The sequence below is a fragment of the Colias eurytheme genome, chromosome 22 (assembly GCF_061535395.1).
Source record: "Colias eurytheme isolate Ceu_HAF_F1 chromosome 22, ilColEury1 Martin Lab GWU primary, whole genome shotgun sequence".
In the NCBI taxonomy this organism is placed as follows: domain Eukaryota; kingdom Metazoa; phylum Arthropoda; class Insecta; order Lepidoptera; family Pieridae; genus Colias; species Colias eurytheme.
Genome location: NC_143001.1, coordinates 4,452,796 through 4,473,896, shown reverse-complemented (window position 1 = coordinate 4,473,896; position 21,101 = coordinate 4,452,796). Strand labels below are relative to the sequence as shown.

At 35.3% G+C, this 21,101-nt stretch overlaps 2 protein-coding genes across 2 annotated transcripts in view; both read right to left on the bottom strand.

The window, feature by feature from the left end:
* Nucleotides 1-1,551: 1,551 nt before the first annotated feature.
* The window catches only part of glu (structural maintenance of chromosomes 4-like protein gluon), a 61,699-nt gene continuing 42,149 nt past the window's right edge, over nucleotides 1,552-21,101 (bottom strand). Inside the window, exons 7-24 of the mRNA XM_090115140.1 lie at nucleotides 20,558-20,726; nucleotides 20,133-20,245; nucleotides 19,374-19,586; nucleotides 18,779-18,901; nucleotides 18,169-18,286; nucleotides 12,101-12,303; nucleotides 9,858-10,042; nucleotides 9,165-9,294; nucleotides 8,115-8,256; nucleotides 7,420-7,548; nucleotides 6,702-6,859; nucleotides 5,996-6,134; nucleotides 5,312-5,491; nucleotides 4,699-4,878; nucleotides 3,894-4,023; nucleotides 3,160-3,277; nucleotides 2,375-2,558; nucleotides 1,552-1,754 (exon numbers count right to left, since the gene is read on the bottom strand). Coding sequence (XP_089971266.1) covers nucleotides 1,593-1,754; nucleotides 2,375-2,558; nucleotides 3,160-3,277; nucleotides 3,894-4,023; nucleotides 4,699-4,878; nucleotides 5,312-5,491; nucleotides 5,996-6,134; nucleotides 6,702-6,859; nucleotides 7,420-7,548; nucleotides 8,115-8,256; nucleotides 9,165-9,294; nucleotides 9,858-10,042; nucleotides 12,101-12,303; nucleotides 18,169-18,286; nucleotides 18,779-18,901; nucleotides 19,374-19,586; nucleotides 20,133-20,245; nucleotides 20,558-20,726 — 2,776 coding nt within the window. The 3' untranslated portion in view covers nucleotides 1,552-1,592. The remainder of the gene's footprint in view (nucleotides 1,755-2,374; nucleotides 2,559-3,159; nucleotides 3,278-3,893; nucleotides 4,024-4,698; nucleotides 4,879-5,311; nucleotides 5,492-5,995; nucleotides 6,135-6,701; nucleotides 6,860-7,419; nucleotides 7,549-8,114; nucleotides 8,257-9,164; nucleotides 9,295-9,857; nucleotides 10,043-12,100; nucleotides 12,304-18,168; nucleotides 18,287-18,778; nucleotides 18,902-19,373; nucleotides 19,587-20,132; nucleotides 20,246-20,557; nucleotides 20,727-21,101) is intronic.
* Nucleotides 16,229-17,600, bottom strand: LOC149898655 (uncharacterized). Its single transcript, XM_090114993.1, has one exon. The coding sequence runs from the start codon at nucleotides 17,279-17,281 to the stop codon at nucleotides 16,430-16,432; it is 852 nt and encodes a 283-aa protein (XP_089971119.1). The 5' UTR covers nucleotides 17,282-17,600; the 3' UTR covers nucleotides 16,229-16,429.

Sequence of the window (21,101 nt, the reverse complement as noted above, 5' to 3'; positions counted from 1 at the left end):
GTAAATTCGTGTTTGCACTACGGCCGACGGCGCGGCGTATTCGTAAGACTACAGTAACGTAACACTGTCTAAAAAGCTGCTATAATTGCACGGTTACATCAATGTACGGATTACTTTTGTGGGTAATGCCCAGCTGTAGCGGGTGTCGGTCCCCTTGTAAGTTGCTGTAAGCCAATTTTTCAATTTTCATGTACATTTTAGAATTCATAATTTTAGTAAAAATAATCATAAATTCGTAATAACCTTTGAGGATAGCTCGCTTTTCACTAAAAGGGACCCGACGCGTTTGCGAGTGCCTTTGTATAAAGATCTAGGTACGCTCTTGAATAGTTATGCAATGGCTTTATAAGTTTTCAATAATTTACTGGAGTTGTGATCCCTACCACTAAGCAAATTAAAATGGCAACTTATAAAGTTCCTCGTAGAGCGTTCTTTATGAATGGCCGAGTATTTCGCACATACATTTTAAATTATGATTGTTTGCAGAATGTGTCAGGCTTCTTAGATTTGTAGAATAATAACATTTTTGTATCGAAATATGTTTTTTTGCCAAATTGTATGTATGTGTGACTTTGTGATGAATAATGAACCTGTTGATAATTTCAATAGCCTGTATGATATTTGCTTTGTATGACAAATTAAAATGAAGTGAAATCAAAAAATAATTTGGAAAATCCAAAAGTGCACGCCTCATAATTTTTTTTTTAATAATTATTTATTAATTATTATTTTTGTTTATTTAATAACAATTAAACCACATCGAATCAGACCCTGAAAAATGAAAGGGTTCTATTCCTGAGCATACTCAAGCGTAAGAGAAAAAAAAAAGACTCGATTAGTAAAGTATTTCGGTCGCTATCGTGTTAACAAGAAAATCCTCCGCACATACAGACACACGGACGTCCAAGACAGAACTTTTTTAAACTGTTTTTTAACTAGTTTAAATAACAAAAATGACATCAAAAATATCATGAATGTTAAAAATAGTGTTTTTTCTTAATATGTGTGTGTATGTATTATCTTACAAGTGCAATGTATGATACATAAAGACATTTTAAGTTTGAAAAATCAGATGTTTTGCGCGAAGTGACAGTAGTACCCACCTCAACGCTTCGCTTATGAGGCGTGCAATAAATGTATGTTGCAGGCTGTTAATAACGACTAAACATGCTGAATAACTAAATAATTGTAACATCTTTGTATACATTGTTTACTGGCAAATAAATGAATTTGAATTAATATAAATTTGTATCGCCATACTCATCGGAAAATGCTTTAATGATTTTTATGAAATTTATATTGCGTAGGTATTTTCGGTAGATTACTTTTATTCCGTAAGTAATTAGTGAAAGCTTGATATATATTGGTCCATGGTGAAAGGCAAATCAGTTTGCTAGGTCAGTATGTTCTTAGGAAATTAAATAAAAGTTTGTTTTCTATTAATCTTATACTTATTGCTATGTGTACGTGTGTCTGTAAGTGTCTGTAAGTGTTGTGTTTATGTTTATTATTTGTATTTCTTGTGGAATTTCGTAAAATAAAAGATAAAACTATACGAAAATCAAATTTATTTCAATAAAACTACACAAAAATCAACATTTAGCCACATTATCAATAGTTTCGGGCACTTTATTCTCTACAGTAACAGATTTGGTACAATCTTGAGTTTTGTAGATCCCGACGAGTCGGTTGCACGCTTCAAACATGTTATAGCGGAGAGATATTATAATGAACTGCGCGTTTTTCGTACGTTCCTGAAAAAATGGATATTTATTATTTACATCTTAATACTATTATAAAGGCGAAAGTTTGTAAGTATGGATGTATGGATGTATGGATGTTTGTTACTCTTTCACGTAAAAACTACTGAACCGATTACAATGAAATTTAACACACATATAGAGGGTAACTTGGATTAACACATAGGATAGGTTTTATCCCGGAAATCCCACGGGAACGGGAACTTTGCGGGTTTTCCTTTGAAAACGCGGGCGAAGCCACGGGCGGAAATCTAGTTTATATATAATATACATATCAATTACCTAAAGAATAAACCTAATTCAAAATTATTTCTAAATGTCGATATTTTTTTCGATAAAAATTTAAAAGCATTGTGACATATTACATCTACAAAAAATACGACGGTCTCGTCAAAAACTGAAAAGACTACTGATTATAATCTACTTTTTTATGAAACAATAATGCTTTGTACATTCGTTCGTTATACTGAGCAATTAATAAAATGTGTAATTGTGTACACTTTATTTATTTTATTACTCTGTTTAAAAAAAAGCATAGTACTAGGACATTAATCTTACAAATAATTCACACATAAAAATAACAAAAAATCCAATAAAAACAAATAAATAAATACCTTAATATAATTAGCGACAATAGATATATTCTTGAAATCCAACGCTGCGTCGATTTCGTCCATAACATATAACGGTGTTGGTTTGTAGTAGTGTAGTGCGAAAACGAGAGCCAAAGATGATAGGGTTTTCTCACCTCCAGATAGGTTTGATATGTTCTTCCATGATTTATTTGGTGGGCGTACACTGGGAAATAAATTATTAATTAATTAATTTATTTATTTCAGATAAATTTGATATCCATATAATTGTTAGTGAAATGGCCTTAGAAAACTATGTTAGTATTATAATTCTATCTAATATTAAAAACAAAACAAATTAATGAATGTATGAATAAAACTTTATTGTACAACTTATAGAATTTTACAAACTTAACAATATAATTTAACAATAGGCGGCCTTATCGCTGGCAGCGATCTCTACCAGGCAACTCAAAATAGACGTGAAAATAAATGATATTATTATGTAGATTAATTAATATTGCAACTACTCAAATAAATATATTTGTAAGTATTGGTTTCATTATTATTATTTTTTGTGTTCAAATGATATAAATTTAAAACACAACATTGTTTCTTTCGAATCTAAATTAATATTTTGTGATATTATACAGCACGTAATTTGAAATAAATACTAGATTACCGAGTATTTTGATAAATTAATTTAAAAATTGCTGTGCGCTAAAGAAGTTCCAAAAAGAAAAGTCCATAAACATAACATAAGTAACAACGAAATCTTAATCGAAAAGAAAAATAGCTTAAATGTTGGCTAGAAAGTTATTTTTTACCTGAAAATAATCCCCTCAGTGAATGGATCCAAAGAATCCACTAATTCTAACTCGGCATCTCCTCCCAGTGTTATCATTTGATACATCTCCTTTAGTTTTGATGTTATTGTGTTGAATCCTGTAAAATATCATTAATTATATTTAACATGCTATAGGAAAAGTGTGTCCGAGCACACGTGTCAGAAGTGAAACTTCTTTGACAAGAATCAAAGATACCAAAATCCTTGCCTTACTCCCCGACGTGACGGTATTACTATGACGCGACCTTGAAATTTTTCTCTCAACGCGCTTAAAGAAATTTCACTTCTAAAATCCTTATTTATTATGTACGCAATAAAATTAAACAGAGAGATATAATAAAAAAGGGGGCGTGTACTAGTGTACACAGGTAAGAAGTGAAACTTCTTTATGACCTTAATTTTAAAAAATAATTTACTATATGCAACTTTACAGAAATACGTCGAATCACGCGTGGTAGGGATAAGAAAAAGATGGCGCGTAACGGAAAAATGTCACGCGTAACGAAAAAATGTTACACTAAATTTTTTTCCAACCCCGATAAAGAAGTTTCACTTCAATAAATAAACGGAGCAAAAAGTTACTTTGAAAAATACAATACATAATATATACACACATACAATAGGATAATTATTCAAGAAAAACCAATAAGTATTAAAATCAACATTTTTACGATATTTTCTATGTAGTTGGATATTTTTTTTAATAAAACTTACCGCTCAAAAAGTCAGTAGTTCTTTTCTTTCGCAACTGATCGTATAGATTACGCATTTCATTCCTTTTTGTTGTTATTTCGTCCAACTCGGCCGCTCTACGTAAGTATAATTCTTCTTTGGCTCTATAATCCTGTAAATAAAAATAATTATTGATTATAGTACTAAACTAGCTCAAATCAAGAATATTTTATAGCTGTGTGTGTTATCCTGATTAACAGCATTCCTTTGATTCCTGCAAAGTTTCATCCAAATGCGTCCAGTAGTTTTTACGCTCAAATATTGTCGGAAGCATAACTCTGCCTACGGATTTAAAAAGCAGAGTTTTGTAATGATCTTTTTATTTATACATTAGACTTTACTGTCACGGAATAATGTGTTAATTTGTATGTATGTCGTATACAACGCTGCTCTGACATTTTTTAATGATTAATGTACGTCAATGGTTTAAATCTATTTTAACTACTAATAATTATTAACAATGTTTTAATTTTATTTAGTGCGTTTAAATACTTACTTTATTACGATAAGTGTAAAAGTTTGTTAGTTTGTCTGTTTTTCAATTCGTAATGGAGCGATTTTATTTGATTTTTGTGTCTAGAGTAGACGAGTGACATACGTAAATACTTTCTACCGTTTGAACGCGCTAATCTCAGGAACTACTGGTCCGATTTGAAAAATTCTTTCGATGTTAGATAGCCCATTGATCGAGGAATGCTATAGGCTATATATCAATTATCACGCTAAGACCAGCAGTAGGGGAGCAATGCTAGTAACCTATAAAGTAGTTTTAATAATAAAAACTAACCTGTATAGCCTGTAAGTTAGGTTTCCCATCTCCTATCCTCGCTTTTTGTGCAGATAATCTATTCCTAAGCTCTTCCACTGAACATTCCTCCAATTCCTCTGTTGTGTGTGTGACGAGGGGGGTCGGCCGTTCGATTCCCGGTATGTTTATACCGGGATCTTCGAGGCGGAGCGATTGGAGCTAGAAACAAATTATTAATACTTTATTGCTCTAAAACATGACAAGAATCTTAAACTAATTATTGATCAAAACGATAAGACTATCGCTATAATATAGCGATTTCTTTCAGACTACGTTTGTACAGAAAGAAATTAAGTTTAATAAAAGGACTATGGCAGATAAAAAAAATAGTCAAGCGTTAAAAGTTAATATTTTTAAGAGTTATTTAACCAAATAGTGGTGTAAAAAAAAATCAGTTGATAGTACATTGAGCATGATTACAGTTTTATTCGACATTTTTCAATATTGTATAGGTTGCAACGTATTAAATTAAATATTTTATATTTAATAACTTGCACAAATGACGTTAATGATAGGCATATTAGACTATTATGTTGGTACAATTTTGTAATAAAAAACGATAATATTATAATTTATAATTATATTATATTACCTCTCTTTCCCACTGCGGAGTTTTGCTACTACAATCTTGTATCGTTTTCTCCATTTTATTTACAGAATTATTAGCTTCCAGTCTTTCCGATTTTATTTTATTTTCATTCTCTTGTAATTTTGCGATTTCCTTACGTAATCCCGCGAATTCGCTCGTACCTTCAGTTATTTGTTCACCGAGCTGTTGAATTATTAAAATTTATTAGTATATTATAAATATTTTATATGGTACTAGCTTACCGCCCGCGGCTTCGCCCGCTTTGTCTAAAACCTAATAAATTATATACTAAAACCTTCCTCTTGCATCACTCTATCTATTTAAAAAACCGCATCAAAATCCGTTGCGTAGTTTTAAAGATTTAAGCATACAAAGGGACATAGGGACAGATAAAGCGACTCTGTTTTATACTGTGTAGTGATATTATATTTTTAAGCTATTTTTGCAATAAACATACGTTTTATTTACTTCGCAATGCAAGAAACATTTCAAGTATGATATTGAATATGAAGATTATTTTTACACAAACATTTTGGTGTAATTATTTTACACAAAATATAATCAAATTAATATAAGGTTATAATAAGTGTTATTTGTTTATCCCTCTGTATTGTTTCAGCATTTATAATCAAGACATTTATTTTTTATGAATTCTGTATTTTAATTAAATATATAGTAATAATATACCTCTTCAAATTCCTTTTGCAAATTACCAATATCCAGAGTCAACTGTCGTTTCTGATTGCCGTAAGTTTCTAAATTCTTTTCCGTTTCTTTCAAATCCGCCTCCATTTGTGTTATTTTATCTTTAGACTTCTTTGTGTTACTGAAATTAAACATAAATATCGTATAAATTCACAATCAGTTTTTATTTAAATATTTTTTTTGGGTGAATCGCTTATGTGTCATCAATAAAACAAATGCTTATGGACCCTAAAACAAAATTATTAAAAATTCCATTTTGCATAGAAATAACGATTAATTTAATTTGGTCTGACTTGTCTGACTATTACTAGCTCATGTTAGTCTTAGCGTGATAAAATATATAGCCTATATTACTCGTGGATAATGTAGCTTTCGAATGGTGAAAGAATTTTTAAAATCGGTCCAGTAGTTTATGAGCCTATTCATTACAATCAAACAAACAAACAAACAAACAAAGTTTTCCTCTTTATAATATTAGTGTAGACAAACGTTATTGCTAAACTTAGACTATCAATCAAACTAATTGCTTTAAATTAACAGCTATGACGTAATACTAGACTAACTCTGGCTTGTTGGCTAACTCTGCTTAATTATCGCGTAGGCAGAGTTTTGCTTCGAATAGAATTTGAAAGAAAAATTTACTGTTCGATAACTAAAATAAAAGAAATGGATTAAATATAAAACTTACCGTATACTAGTATTAATTCCAACCTTCAGTTTAGTGATTTCCGCGTTAACTTTATCTATTTTCTTAGTCAATTCGTCGACAATCTTTTGCAATTCCTTCACTTTGTTTCCCGCGACCGCTGCTATTTGTGCATCAACACCGTGCACTTCTTTTTCTATCTATAATAAAAACAAATAAAAACCGAAATGTTAATAAACAAAGACGGGTTGCACTGGGGGAGTGCCGGCAGAAGTGAAAACTTGATTATTAACGTTGAGCATGTTTGATATTTTGGAATGGTATCCGTCTTACGCTTTTTCGATCAGGTCACGTGTCCTGACGCGAGTTTAAGATTTTATACCCATTACAGAAAAAGTGCTCAACGCCGCTAAAGAAGTTTTCACTTCAAAAATAAAGTAAAATGTATAAACTGTAAAGTAGTATATTAAAAATATTGAAATTATAAACCTGCTTTGGTTAAAAATTACATTGCGATCGAAAAGGTTGCGATATACTACAAAAACAATTAACTAAACAAAATGATAAGAAATAACTGTATAACTTCGAAAAATAAAAGCCTTTTTTAAATTAATATTCATTTTCAGATTATTTTGTGGGTAACTTTAATATATACAAGACAATTAATGGACTCTATAACTATGCCTATAAATAGGAACTTATTGTAATAATGATCTATCGCATTATTAAATAAAATTAAAGAAATGTTAATATTATTTACCTCCCCAGCATCATAATTAGCCTTATTTAATTTTTCCTCAGCATTTTGTATTTTCCCTTCCAAAGTAGCTTTCTTTGACTCGTCAACTCTACACGAGGCTACCTTCCGCTCTTGATGTTCTATTTGTTTCTGAAATTGTTTATTATTTCAATAATGTAGTAATCTATACTAATATTATAAAGCTGAAGAGTTTGTTTGTTTGAACGCGCTAATCTCGGGAACTACTGGTCCGATTTGAAAAATTCTTTCGGTGTTAGATAGTTCATTTATCGAGGAAGGCTATAGGCTATATATCATCACGCTACGACCAACAGGAGTGGAGCCACGGGGGTGAAACCGCGCGGAGCAGCTAGTTATAATTATGAGAAAATATATATGTATTGCATTTAAGATTAGTAGGTATATTAATTTTAATATGGTTACATTATATTTTATTGAGTATTCTAAAACGCCAAATAGCTAGAAACATAATTATAATTTCCTACTATTACTTTCCACTATTGTTATAAAATTTATAGGTATATAGTTGTACCTTTATAATACAAAAACTTATTGAGAAGTTTCTATACATAATATTATCTCTCTAGTTCACTCAAATTCCAATATTGCTTAAACATTTGAAAATAACCTAAAATTATTATTAGGCTTAAAACTTATTAAAACTATATTTTGATATTATTTGTAATAAAACTTACTTGTAAATTAGGCACTTGTTCCTTCAAACTATTTAACTCAATCTCCAATTTGTGTAAAGTCCGTTTCCCCTCTTGGCTACTCCTTTGTAGAGAAACTAGTTGTTCTTCTAAGCTTTCTTGTTCTGTGCGTATTTCTGTTAATCTGGAAAAAAAAAGATTTCATCAAAATGTGTATTAATACTTAGTAATTTATAAGTTTAGGCAATATTGTAAGGTATTATGGTTTAAAAAAAACATTGCCACAGACATAGTTTGTCGTATCCCTAGCTTAAATTCCTATGGCATAAATCAAAAGGGTTAAAGGTTTTTAAACGAATTGCAGCTCTTCTTGATTTGGCTAGTTATGAGAGTAAAAAAATATCATATATCCCAAATCAGTCAAACATACAAAATTATGTTTTCCAGCACTCCATTCGAAGCAATAAATTGACTCACATACCAAGTTATTCTTGATTTTATTTAACTTAGGGCTGATTTTTCAATCCTTGATTAAAACTTATTCGTCGAATAATGTATAAAACTATCAATTTAAAAACGTATTCTAATTGCCCGTATTTGATAGTTTACGTGACATTTTAATACTATCGTATAATATTTTATTGGACGGATAAGTTTTATCCAAGCATTGAAAAATCGGCCCTTATTCAATTTAATCCATCAGTCCTCGGAATCACAGACACAATAGAAAATCTATTGTGTCGCGCCCCGATCGGGGCTTACGGTGGTCAATGGGTTAAAATAACTAACATTACTTATACGCACTCGACTAAACGAATAATATTGATTATTCTGTACTCCATTATCTAAAAATCGATAAATTTCAATAAATAATTATAGTAGAGGAGACTCCGGAGGATCGACATTCACCGATTTGATAACCAGATGACACTGAGACGTATTTTTTATGAAATAAAATTTATAAACAAATATGCAGATCATCAATTCGGTATCTATTGTAGATCACGCTCCAAGTATTCTTTAAAAAAAATATTCAATGTACAGTTTTGACTTTCCTACGATTTTATGATGATATACGTATAGATTAAATACCTCTCATCAATAGCATTAAGTTTTTCCTCCTTCGCCTGTATGAGTCTCGGGTCTTGTTCGCTCGTGTCCTGTTGAACGGAACTCGACATTCGTCCGCGAGACACTGTTTTACCACCGCCCGACATTGTTCCTGATAATATTGATTTAGTGTATTAAAATGTGGTTTTAATTTAGTATTTTATTTTATGATTTTTAGTATTTGAATAGGTGATATTTATGGACTTCTATCTGTTTGCTCTGGCACCAAACCGGTGCAAGCAATAATAATAGGAAACATAAATTATTGTGAAATAACTAGTACGGATACATGAATAATAAGAGACCTAACTAATGATAATTTATGCATCTTGCGTTAAAGTAAAATTAAAGAATAAACTTACATTCATAAAATTATTTCAAACTAGCATTCCACCCGCAGCTTCGCCTGCGCAGTCAAAGAAAAACCCGCATATTTCCCGTTCCCGTAGGATTTCCGGGATAAAATCTATCCTATTTCCCGGGGTAAAAAGTAGCCTATGTCCTTTCTCGGATATCAAAATATAACCAAAATCATGCAAATTGGTTCAGTAGTTAAGGCGTGATTGAGTAACAGACAGACAGACAGATTTACTTTCGCATTTATAATATTACAGTATGGATTCATTACAATCAAACAAAGTTTTCCTCTTCATAATATTAGTGTAGAAAACTCACCCGCAATCTCAATAACGTCACCACTCAGCGTCACCACGCGGTACCGCGTCGCCCCGTACGCGATACGCGACGCTTGTTCTAGCTCATTCGCTACGAGCGTATCGCGTAATGCGTAATAAAATGCCGCTAATACGCGTTGATCTTTGACTTGGACCAGGTCGAATAGACGGGGCACGTTTTCTGGGCTGAAAATTAAAAAAAAAATGTCAAAAAATATTGTTTTTGTACCTAAATATATACACAAGAAAACCCAGTATTAATTAAAAACTAAATCACACTTAATTTGTAAAAACGATATTATAGCAAGCTATTCAATACAACACGTTACACGTCGCTTGTTCCAATTCGCCGTATTGTTCCAAAACGCGTAATAAAATGCTGCTAGAACACGCACTTGAACTAAATCGAATAGTCCAGAGACGTTTTCTGGGCTGAAAAATAATCCCTTAATCCCGACAATAAAACTTAAATAACCAGATGGCAAGTCCGCAGTGTATCCCTTACAAATAACAATGCATGAAGACAGAATAAAAACTAGTTGACGATGAAGATGGTAAAGATGAAGAGGACGGAGAGCATGAAAGGGAAGATCATGAAGAGGATGAGGAGGTTGAAGGTGATGAAGGGGATGAAGAGGTTGAAGGGGATAAAGGGGATGAAGGGGATGAAGAGGTTGAAGGGGATGAAGAGGTTGAAGGAGATGAAGAGGTTGAAGGGGATGAAGAGGTTGAAGGTGATGAAGGGGATGAAGAGGTTGAAGGGGATGAAGGGGATGAAGAGGTTGAAGGGGATGAAGAGATTGAAGGTGATGCAGAGGTTGAAGGGGATGAAGAGGTTGAAGGGGATGAAGAGGTTGAAGGGGATGAAGAGGATGAAGAGGTTGAAGGGGATGAAGCGGTTGAAGGGGATGAAGAGGTTGAAGGGGATTAAGAGGTTGAAGGGGATGAAGAGGATGAAGAGGTTGAAGGGGATGAAGAGGTTCAAGGGGATGAAGAGGATGAAGAGGTTGAAGGGGATGAAGAGGTTGAAGGGGTTGAAGGGGATGAAGAGGATGAAGAGGTTGAAGGGGATGAAGAGGATGAAGAGGTTGAAGGGGATGAAGAGGTTGAAGGGGATGAAGAGGTTGAAGGGTATGAAGAGGTTGAAGGTGATGGAGGGGATGAAGAGGTTGAAGGTGATGAAGGGGATGAAGAGGTTGAAGGGGATGAAGGGGATGAAGAGGTTGAAGGGGATGAAGAGATTGAAGGTGATGAAGAGGTTGAAGGGGATGAAGAGGTTGAAGGGGATGAAGAGGTTGAAGGGGGATGAAGAGGTTGAAGGGGATGAAGAGGATGAAGAGGTTGAACGGGATGAAGGGGATGAAGGGGATGAAGAGGTTGAAGGGGATTAAGAGGTTGAAGGGGATGAAGAGGTTCAAGGGGATGAAGAGGATGAAGAGGTTGAAGGGGATGAAGAGGTTGAAGGGGTTGAAGGGGATGAAGAGGATGAAGAGGTTGAAGGGGTTTAAGGGGATGAAAAGGTTGAAGGGGGATGAAGAGGATGAAGAGGTTGAAGGGGATGAAGAGGTTGAAGGGGATGAAGAGGATGAAGAGGTTGAAGGGGATGAAGAGGTTGAAGGGGATGAAGAGGTTGAAGGGGATGAAGATGTTGAAGGGGATGAAGAGGATGAAGAGGTTGAAGGGGATGAAGAGGTTGAAGGGGTTGAAGGGTATGAAGAGGTTGAAGGTGATGGAGGGGATGAAGAGGTTGAAGGGGGATGAAGAGAATGAAGAGGTTGAAGGGGATGAAGAGGTTGAAGGGGATGAAGAGGATGAAGAGGTTGAACGGGATGAAGGGGATGAAGAGGATGAAGATGTTGAAGGGGATGAAGAGGATGAAGAGGTTGAAGGGGATGAAGAGGTTGAAGGGGATGAAGAGGATGAAGAGGTTGAAGGGGATGAAGAGGTTGAAGGGGATGAAGAGGTTGAAGGGGATGAAGATGTTGAAGGGGATGAAGAGGTTGAAGGGGATGAAGAGGATGAAGAGGTTGAAGGGGATGAAGAGGTTGAAGGGGTTGAAGGGGATGAAGAGGTTGAAGGTGATGAAGAGGTTGGAGGGGATGAAGGGGATGATGAGGTTAAAGGGGATGAAGAGGTTGAAGGGGATGAAGAGGTTGAAGAGGATGAAGAGGTTGAAGGGGTTGAAGGGGATGAAGTCAATGGTGATGATGGTCTCAATCATCGTGATGACAAAAAAAAACTTACAAAACAGTCCGTCTCTCGTAACTCTTCACCAAGTGTTGCTGTTTGTCGAGCGCAATGAATGTTGCCCGCCCTATATCGTTCCTGCGCAGAAACTCGACACACTCCTGCGCTGTGTCCACACTATCCACTACTATGTTGTCTAACGCCCCGCAACATGTCGATATGGCAACATCGTATTTAGCGTCTATGCCGCCGAGATCACCCTGTAAAAAATAAATGAATAAAAATTTAGAGAATGGACGGCTATTTATTACAATATAGTTATTTTTAGATATGACTGTAACGATTTTAACGAAGCTCCATGCCAATAAGGGATAGGGATATATTGGGATTCATAGTTTAAAAAAGTAAAAAAAAAGACGGGTTGCACTGGGGGAGTGCCGGCAGAAGTGAAAACTTGATTATTAACGTTGAGCATTGTTGAGTAGTGCTTCTGCCCCCAAGGTTGCCCAAATAATAATGCCTTTCCTTTAATCACTTTATTACTCTTCACAATATATGTGTTGTTAGAACTAGCCGTTAAGCACTACTAAATAATAATTCTAATAAAATGTAGAAAGCGTCGGGGAAACAATGTGGACGCACACATATACAAAAGCTCGGTCAGCGAATTGCATATGTGTGTCCCTACATTATTCCCCCCCTTTTTCAAAAAAATTATACACTCCAAAAAAATTTTGTCAAAAGACATAATAAACACACATCAATTACCGTTAAATACAAAATGACAATGCAAGACACATATTAATTCGTAATACATATTTCTTATACCTATGTAATCCGATATATAACTTACTTAATAATCTAGTACAAAAACAGGAAATACTAAATAGGCATCTTCAATGCGCAAAAACAAAACTATCGCATTACTTCATTCTTTCGCAATCGGCACACAAAAATGTAAACTATGCACAATGCAATGTAATGTTAATCATATTTACGTAAAACATAAAATGAAATGATTAACAATATGAATCGATAAAAACAAATTAAGTTACTTTAAAACGTTGTATATGTTAAATAATTAATATAAAAATTTGTATAAAACGCAAAAGCTACATGTAAACGAATATAAACTTACATTCTAAAAAAAAGGTATATAACACACAAGTATAATAAATGAATCACACTACAGATAATCTTAGAATTAAAGACAATAGCTAAATACTGTGTGAAAGTTCTATATCGCGAATCGCACGGGTCGTCGTATTACGCGACCGCTCCTAGTTACGCTTATGGGTGGCGCATGCTGAACCGACTTCGATAAAGAAGTGTTATGTGGAACAATATTGTTTTCCACATCAACATCATCTTTTATAATAAAGGCTGGCTTTAACCTGTCAATGGAAATGCGTGCGACTCTATCCGGAAATTGTATTTTAAAAACTTTAGAACTACGTTCTAACACTTGATAAGGACCATCATAAGGCGGTTTTAGAGACCTGTGAACTGCATCGTCTCTAACAAAAACGTGACTACAACTTTGTAAATCGGAATAAACGAATATTTTCTTTGCGTTCGTCTTATCTCTCGTCGGGCGATACTGAGATATTGTTTCACGGATTTTTTCTACCAAACTATAAGGATCGTTTACGTCACAGTCATTTGTAGAACTATCGTAGAACTCGCCAGGCAAACGTAAAGTTTTACCGAAGGCCAATTCTGCGGCACTAACATTACTATCAGTTCGTATTGCTGCTCTCAACCCTAACATAACAGTGGGTAATTCGTCTATCCACGTTTTATTACTACTGAGCAGTCTCGCCATAAGGGCTGCTTTCAACGACCTATGCCATCTTTCCACCGCGCCATTACTTTGTGGATGGTAAGGCGTAGTACGAATTTTATGAATACCCAAAAATGACATTAATTTTAAAAATAGACTCGACTCAAATTGACGTCCTTGATCACTAGTAATACGGACGGGACAACCATATCTAACTATCCATCCTTCATAAATATGCTTAGCAACGACGTCTGCAGTAATTTCTTTAACGGGAAATGCTTCAGGCCAACGCGTACATCTATCTATAATTGTTAATAAATATCTAAATCCCTGTGGAGATGTCGGCAATGGACCAACTAAATCCACATGGATATGCTCGAATCGCGAAACTTCCGGGAATTTTCCTATATCTGAAACAACGTGACGCGAAATCTTCGACCTTTGACATGATACACACGCTTTGGTCCATTTCCCTATATCTTTATTCATACTAGGCCAAAAAAATTGTTTAGTGACCATCTTCCGAGTCGTACGTATACCGGGATGACTTAAATTGTGAACACTATCGAAAGCAATTTTTCTAAAATATTCTGTTAAATAAGGTCTAATAATATTATTTGAAACTTCGCAATATACTCCTTTTTTACAAGTCGGTAAATACATTTTCTTAAACTTTACATTATTATCGCTATGCCCACTTCGTGTCATATTAATCAAGTACTCGTCTTTCGCTTGCGAGTCAGCAAGTTCGTTGAAGTCGAGTACAGTCGGGCAAACAATTGTTTCTACGCGCGATAAAGTATCGGCTACAATATTATCTTTACCGCTAATATGCTGTATGTCGACCGTAAATTCACTTATAAAAAGTAATTGTCGCGTCCTTCTGGGCGTTTCTTTACTGTCATTACCTATTTTAGAAAATGCATGACATAAAGGCTTATGATCTGTATATATAGTTAAAGGACGGCCTTCAAACAATTTCCTAAAATATTTTATAGCTTGAAAAATCGCTAGCAATTCCCTATCATAAGTAGAATACTTTTGCTCGGTAGGCGAAAATTTTTTGGAAAAATATCCTAGGGGTATCCACTTACCTTTTACTCGCTGTTGCAATACCGCACCCATACAGGTATTGGAAGCGTCGGTCATCAAGGCTAAGGGAACATCTAAAAGGGGATGTGACAATGTGACGGCATTTTGTAAACCTATCTTACATTGCACAAAAGCATTTTCACTAACATTGTTCCAAATAATTTTCGATTTATCATTTTTCTTAGAATTCACTAAATATTTATTAAGTTCGCATTGATGTGACGCTAAATGAGGTAAATGTGGTCTATAAAAATTAATCATCCCTAAAAATCGTCTTAAATCCGATACTGTAACGGGTTTAGGAAAATTAACTATGGCTTCGACTTTATCTTTGAGCGGTTTAATTCCATCTACGCTCACTTCGTGACCTAAGAATTCTATACGCGACTGTCCGAAGCTACACTTGCTTAAGTTTATAGATATGCCGTATGTATTGAAACGTTCGAATACTAACTTCAAATGTTCTTGATGTAAAGTCTCATTTTCGCTGGCAATTATTACGTCATCTAAATAACAAAATAAAAAATCGAGACCTTGTAAAACGGTATTGTTCATAAAACGTTGAAACGTTTGTGCGGCGTTCCTTAGGCCAAAACTCATACGGGGAAATTCGAAAAGTCCGAAAGGAGTAATAATAGCAGTTTTTTCTATATCGCATGGGGCAACTTTTATGCAGTGATAGGCTCTATTTATGTCCACTTTTGAATATATTTTCTTATTAGCCAATATAAAAGTAAAGTCGTGTAATCGCGGAACTGGATATCTGTCGGGCTTTGTTATTGCGTTGAGCTGTCGATAATCTCCGCACGGCCTTAACTCGCCATTCTTTTTAACTACAATATGAAGCGGACTAGCCCAAGCACTTTTAGAAGGCCTACAGATACCTAATTCTTGCATAACCCTGAACTCTTCCTTCACCTTTTTGTATCTATCCGGGGGTAACGGTCTAGCTCTAGCATGAATAGGTGGGCCGCTCGTCTCTATATAATGTAAAACGTTATGCGATGTAGTTTCTTTAAACGACATCGGTTTAGTAATGTCAGGAAACATATTTAATAAATCGTAATACGGATGACTTTTGCACACAGAATTTAGCGATTGTTGCGTACACGAAACTAAGGAGGCTAATACATGTAAATCGGTAGTTTGATCAATTAACTTTTTTCGATACAAATCAACTAATAATTTATGATGTGTTAAAAAATCAGCTCCCAATATTGGCTGTTTGACGTCTGCTAAAATGAAATCCCAACGGTACGGTCTTCTTAAATTAAGGTTTAAAACAATTGATTTAATGCCATAAGTTGCAATTTCTGTACCGTTAGCAGCGTATAATTTAAGATCTGATCGACATAATTTATGATATTTAAATGGATTTTTAGATACGGGCAAAACGGAAACATTGGCACCGGTATCTACTAAAAATTTTAAATTAGTGTTTAAATCTATTACCATGAGACGGCTGCACGGCGTGATGGTACAGACCTCCGCCGTAGTCTGCACCTGCCTGTCTAGTTTTCCGGCTGGGCGGCTGCTGCGCTGGGGCTGGGGCTCCTCTTCCACGCGCACGGCTGGATGCACCTGTGAGCGCGCTGCCGGAACCTGAAGTGGTAGCTGCACAACCAGTCGGGTCCGCCGGGACGACGTCGCTTCGAAGATGACCTTGACGACTCTCGAAGATTGCGTGACGGTGTTCTGGGTCGCCGATGTGCTCGTGATCGCGAGCGCTCGATGTTAGAAAGGCGCACGTTTATTTTTGCCAATTCCGCTGAAAGGGTGGCTACTTCAACGTCTTCGTGACTGGAACTCCTGTGTCTCACTTCCGCCACCTGATTGGAACGTGTGGCTTCTGCGACGTTATCGGCGATCACTGCTAGGCTGTTAAGGTCTTTCGTTTCAGCGACCACTAGGACGGCCTTAATTGTAGGTGGCAGATGACCCTGCCACAAAACTCGAAGTGTATCATCTGGAATTTTGTCCCTGGCCAGGTCACGCATCCGGTGCAATAGTTGGGAGGGTTTCTGGTCTCCCAATTCCATTTCTCCAATTAGTTTTTCTATTTGACGGTTTTTGGAATCCTCGAATAATGTTAAAAGTTTATTTTTTAATTTTTGGAATTTGTCTGTGTCCGGCGGTTTTTCTAAAAAATCTGTGATTTGTACTATTACGTCTTTCGGTAACTTAGATATGACTAAGTCGAATTTGCTTTCGTCACCTAATTTCTGCGGGGCCAAAATTGCTTCCACACGATAAAACCACACACGCGGCTGGTCCACCCAAAAATCTGGTATCCGGGACGAAACTGTAACGGCGAAAACTTCCGACGACGGCATGGCTCCAAGGTTTGATGTAGGCATCGTCATATTTAAAATTTAAATTCTTCTAATAAATCTTCGTCTTCAAAATAATATTTAATTGTATTAGAATTTCTTGATGTTCTTTGTCGGGGGTCACCAATGTTGAGTAGTGCTTCTGCCCCCAAGGTTGCCCAAATAATAATGCCTTTCCTTTAATCACTTTATTACTCTTCACAATATATGTGTTGTTAGAACTAGCCGTTAAGCACTACTAAATAATAATTCTAATAAAATGTAGAAAGCGTCGGGGAAACAATGTGGACGCACACATATACAAAAGCTCGGTCAGCGAATTGCATATGTGTGTCCCTACAAGCATGTTTGATATTTTGGAATGGTATCCGTCTTACGCTTTTTCGATCAGGTCACGTGTCCTGACGCGAGTTTAAGATTTTATACCCATTACAGAAAAAGTGCTCAACGCCGCTAAAGAAGCTTTTACTTCAAAAAGAACATTAAAACCGGCCAAGTGCGAGTCGGACTCGCGCAGGAAGGGTTCCGTACTATGGAGATCCCTTAATATTTTTTTTTAATTATTAGTATTTGTTGTTATAGCGGCAAAGTTTCAGCTTTCTAGCTATCACGGTTTATTAGATACAGCCTGGAGACAGACAGACAAGACAAACGAAGTCTCATTATTAGGGTCCCGTTTTACCCGTTCGGTACGGAAAAATAAGAGCATGTACGGATATGTATACCAATGTAGTTATTTTTCGATATGACTGTAACAATTTTAATTTAGCTAGACCGATCTTTTCAATACTCACACAATTTTCCGATATATTAAGTTTTTCTAAGACATTTCAACGTAAATACATACTTAAATTAATTACATTAAAATTCGATAAAAAGTATTCAATTTATAAAACTAAGTAAAAACAATTGTAACTTACCAATCTCCCAAAAATACCGGGCAACCGTCCCGACCGTTTTTCCTTCATAAGCGCATCTAAAACTCTGCCCCTTGATCTATTAGCGTTCATTGCTTGCTTCGATTCTTCCAATTGCGCTCTGTAATATTATTATATTTAATGCCTACTGATATTATTAATGTGAATGTATGTTTGTTTGTTACGCATATAAAAAAAATTGGTTGTCTGTAAAGTCGGTTTAGGCGATTAACACACGGCACCGCGCACCGCGGCGGTTGGCAGTGAATCCCTACGAGGAACGGACCGTTCGACCGCGCGGTCGGGCGGTGTATGTGTGTTTGGTATCAACGGATTTAATAGAAGCCAATGCAACTTGAGAACCGCTTCACCGCCAACCGCGGCGGGACGCGGCACCGTGTGTTAATCGCCTTACTGACGATAGTTGAACGTGACAACGTCCGATTGTGCTTCTTTGTCGCTCGTTCCGCGCTCTCGCTCGCACTTCAAGCCTTACATGGAACGCCTCAGAGCGAGGTAACGCCACATGACTCATGTTTTTTCGGGCGTGCAGTCGGCTATATCGAATTATAAGACGTTGTCACGTCAAAAAATAAAAACAATATAATAATACCTCAATTGTCTCCCTTCTCTTGTAATATTAGTTTCTTCGGTTTTCAAAGCTTGCAATCTTCCCTTGACTTGAGTCAATTCAGCCTCTTGCGATGGAACTGTTCTTGATAAATTGGCTCTCATACTGAAAAGGAAATTAAAATACATAAAATGTCTATTGATACTACTATAATAACATACAAAGAAACTTTTATCGATCTGAAAATATTATTTTATTCAGTTGTTTGAGTATACTGCTGTACATTGCTTAATAATATATCTGAATAAAAAATACATTGAAGCATTATGGCACGACTAACGCGAAGCATTATGGCACGACTAACGCGAAGCATTATGGCACGACTAACGCGAAGCATTATGGCACGACTAACGAGAAGCATTATGGCACGACTAACGCGAAGCATTATGGCACGACTAACGAGAAGCATTATGGCACAACTAACGAGAAGTATTATGGCACGACTAACGTGAAGCATTATAGCACACTAATACGAAGCATAATAGCACGCTAATGTGAAGTATTATACTATAGTTGGCATTTTAATAAGTGACATTATGAAAAGCAACAATTTAATGTTTTATATTAATATACTTACGATTTCTTTTCGTCCAAATCACTGACTGCCTTTTCATAAGCTTCTTTCATATTATCTAATTTCTCTTTCTCCTTATTTTCCGTACTTAAATATATTTTTAGCTCAGATTCCGCAAGTTTGAAGTTTTTATTAGCTTCGTCGACGATTTTCTTCAAATCTATCAGTTTCGCTTGCAATTTATCTTTCTGTTCTTGTAGGCCTTTAGTTTTTTCCCTGAAAAGGATAAAAGTAAAATCCATAATTTATCTTGATCAGTGAACAGCAGTTTTGTTATGTTCCTATGTATTACAATCAGCTTATTTGAAAATTAGCAAATTATTTAAAATTTGCTAATCTTATATATAAAAATGAATCGCAAAATGTGTTGGTAAGCGCATAACTCGAGAACGGCTGAACCGATTTCGATAAGTCTTTTTTTATTATATTCCTTGAAGTACGAGGATGGTTCTTATGAGAGAGAGAAAACGTAAATATGTACTTACCACGGGCGAAGCCGGGGCGGACCGTTAGTTAAATATAAAAATTTGAAACTTCTTACATTCTTAAGTTATTTAGAAACTTGATAAATATAATGTTTTATTATTTCTAACAAAAATATTTAACACTTTTTAGTCTAACGTTTTCTAGGCAATATAATTTGACATAAAAAAAGTGACGGATTATAATTTTTAAAGTGTAAATTATTAAATACAAAAGAATTTAAATGAGCTTATCTTCAAGTATTAGTTAATTATGAACATTTTTTGTAATGTGTTTTACCTTACACCAGCCATAACCGTTTGCAATTCTTCCTCCGAATTCCGTTTATTTTCTATATGTTTGGCCAGCAGCACCTCACAGTCTGCTATTTCTCGTTTATTCTTATCTGGTATCTGTAATTAATTATAATACAATGTGTTTATGTGTATGTCTGTTTGTCCATGCATTTCTCAAAAATTAGAAATGTGCGTCTGTTTTTGATGATATTTTATATAACAAAAGTTACTACAGTTACAATAATATGTTTTATTCTACTTTTATTATAAACGCGAAAGTTTATAAGAATGTATATTTGTAACTCATTTACGCAAAAACAGCGGATTGTTTCGATAGATTAAAGTCTAGAGTATAGGCTATAAATCATCACGCTAAGACCAATAGGAGTAGAGCAATTCGGGCAAACCCAAGGGTCTAAAATATCTCACCAATTCCAATTCAATAAGTTTTCCCCTCTCATTTTTCAACAGCTCCTCTAGATTTCCCTTTTTCTTGTTAGCTTGAGTGTTATCCGCTTGAACGGAGACGAGTTTTCGTTTGGACGTTTGTAACTTTTCGCCGATTTCGTCTTTTTGCTTTTGCATATCGTCGAATTGCCTGGAAACATAATCTTCTTATATATAAAAATGAATCGCAAAATGTGTTGGTAAGCGCATAACTCGAGAACGGCTGAACCGATTTCGATAATTCTTTTTTTATTATATTCCTTGAAGTACGAGGATGGTTCTTATGTAGAGAAAACGTAAACATGTACCACGGGCGAAGCCGGGGCGGACCGCTAGTATATTATAATATTATATTATAGCTTCATACTAATGCTACTAATTGCTTGCCTGGTTGACCCGATACAAAAGAAATATAGCGTAGCATTTTTTTAGGTACTCTGTAAAGATGTAAGCTTTTAAATGGTAAAATAATTATTAATATCGATAGACAAGCTGCTCCGCGTGGTTTCACCCCCGTGGCTCCACC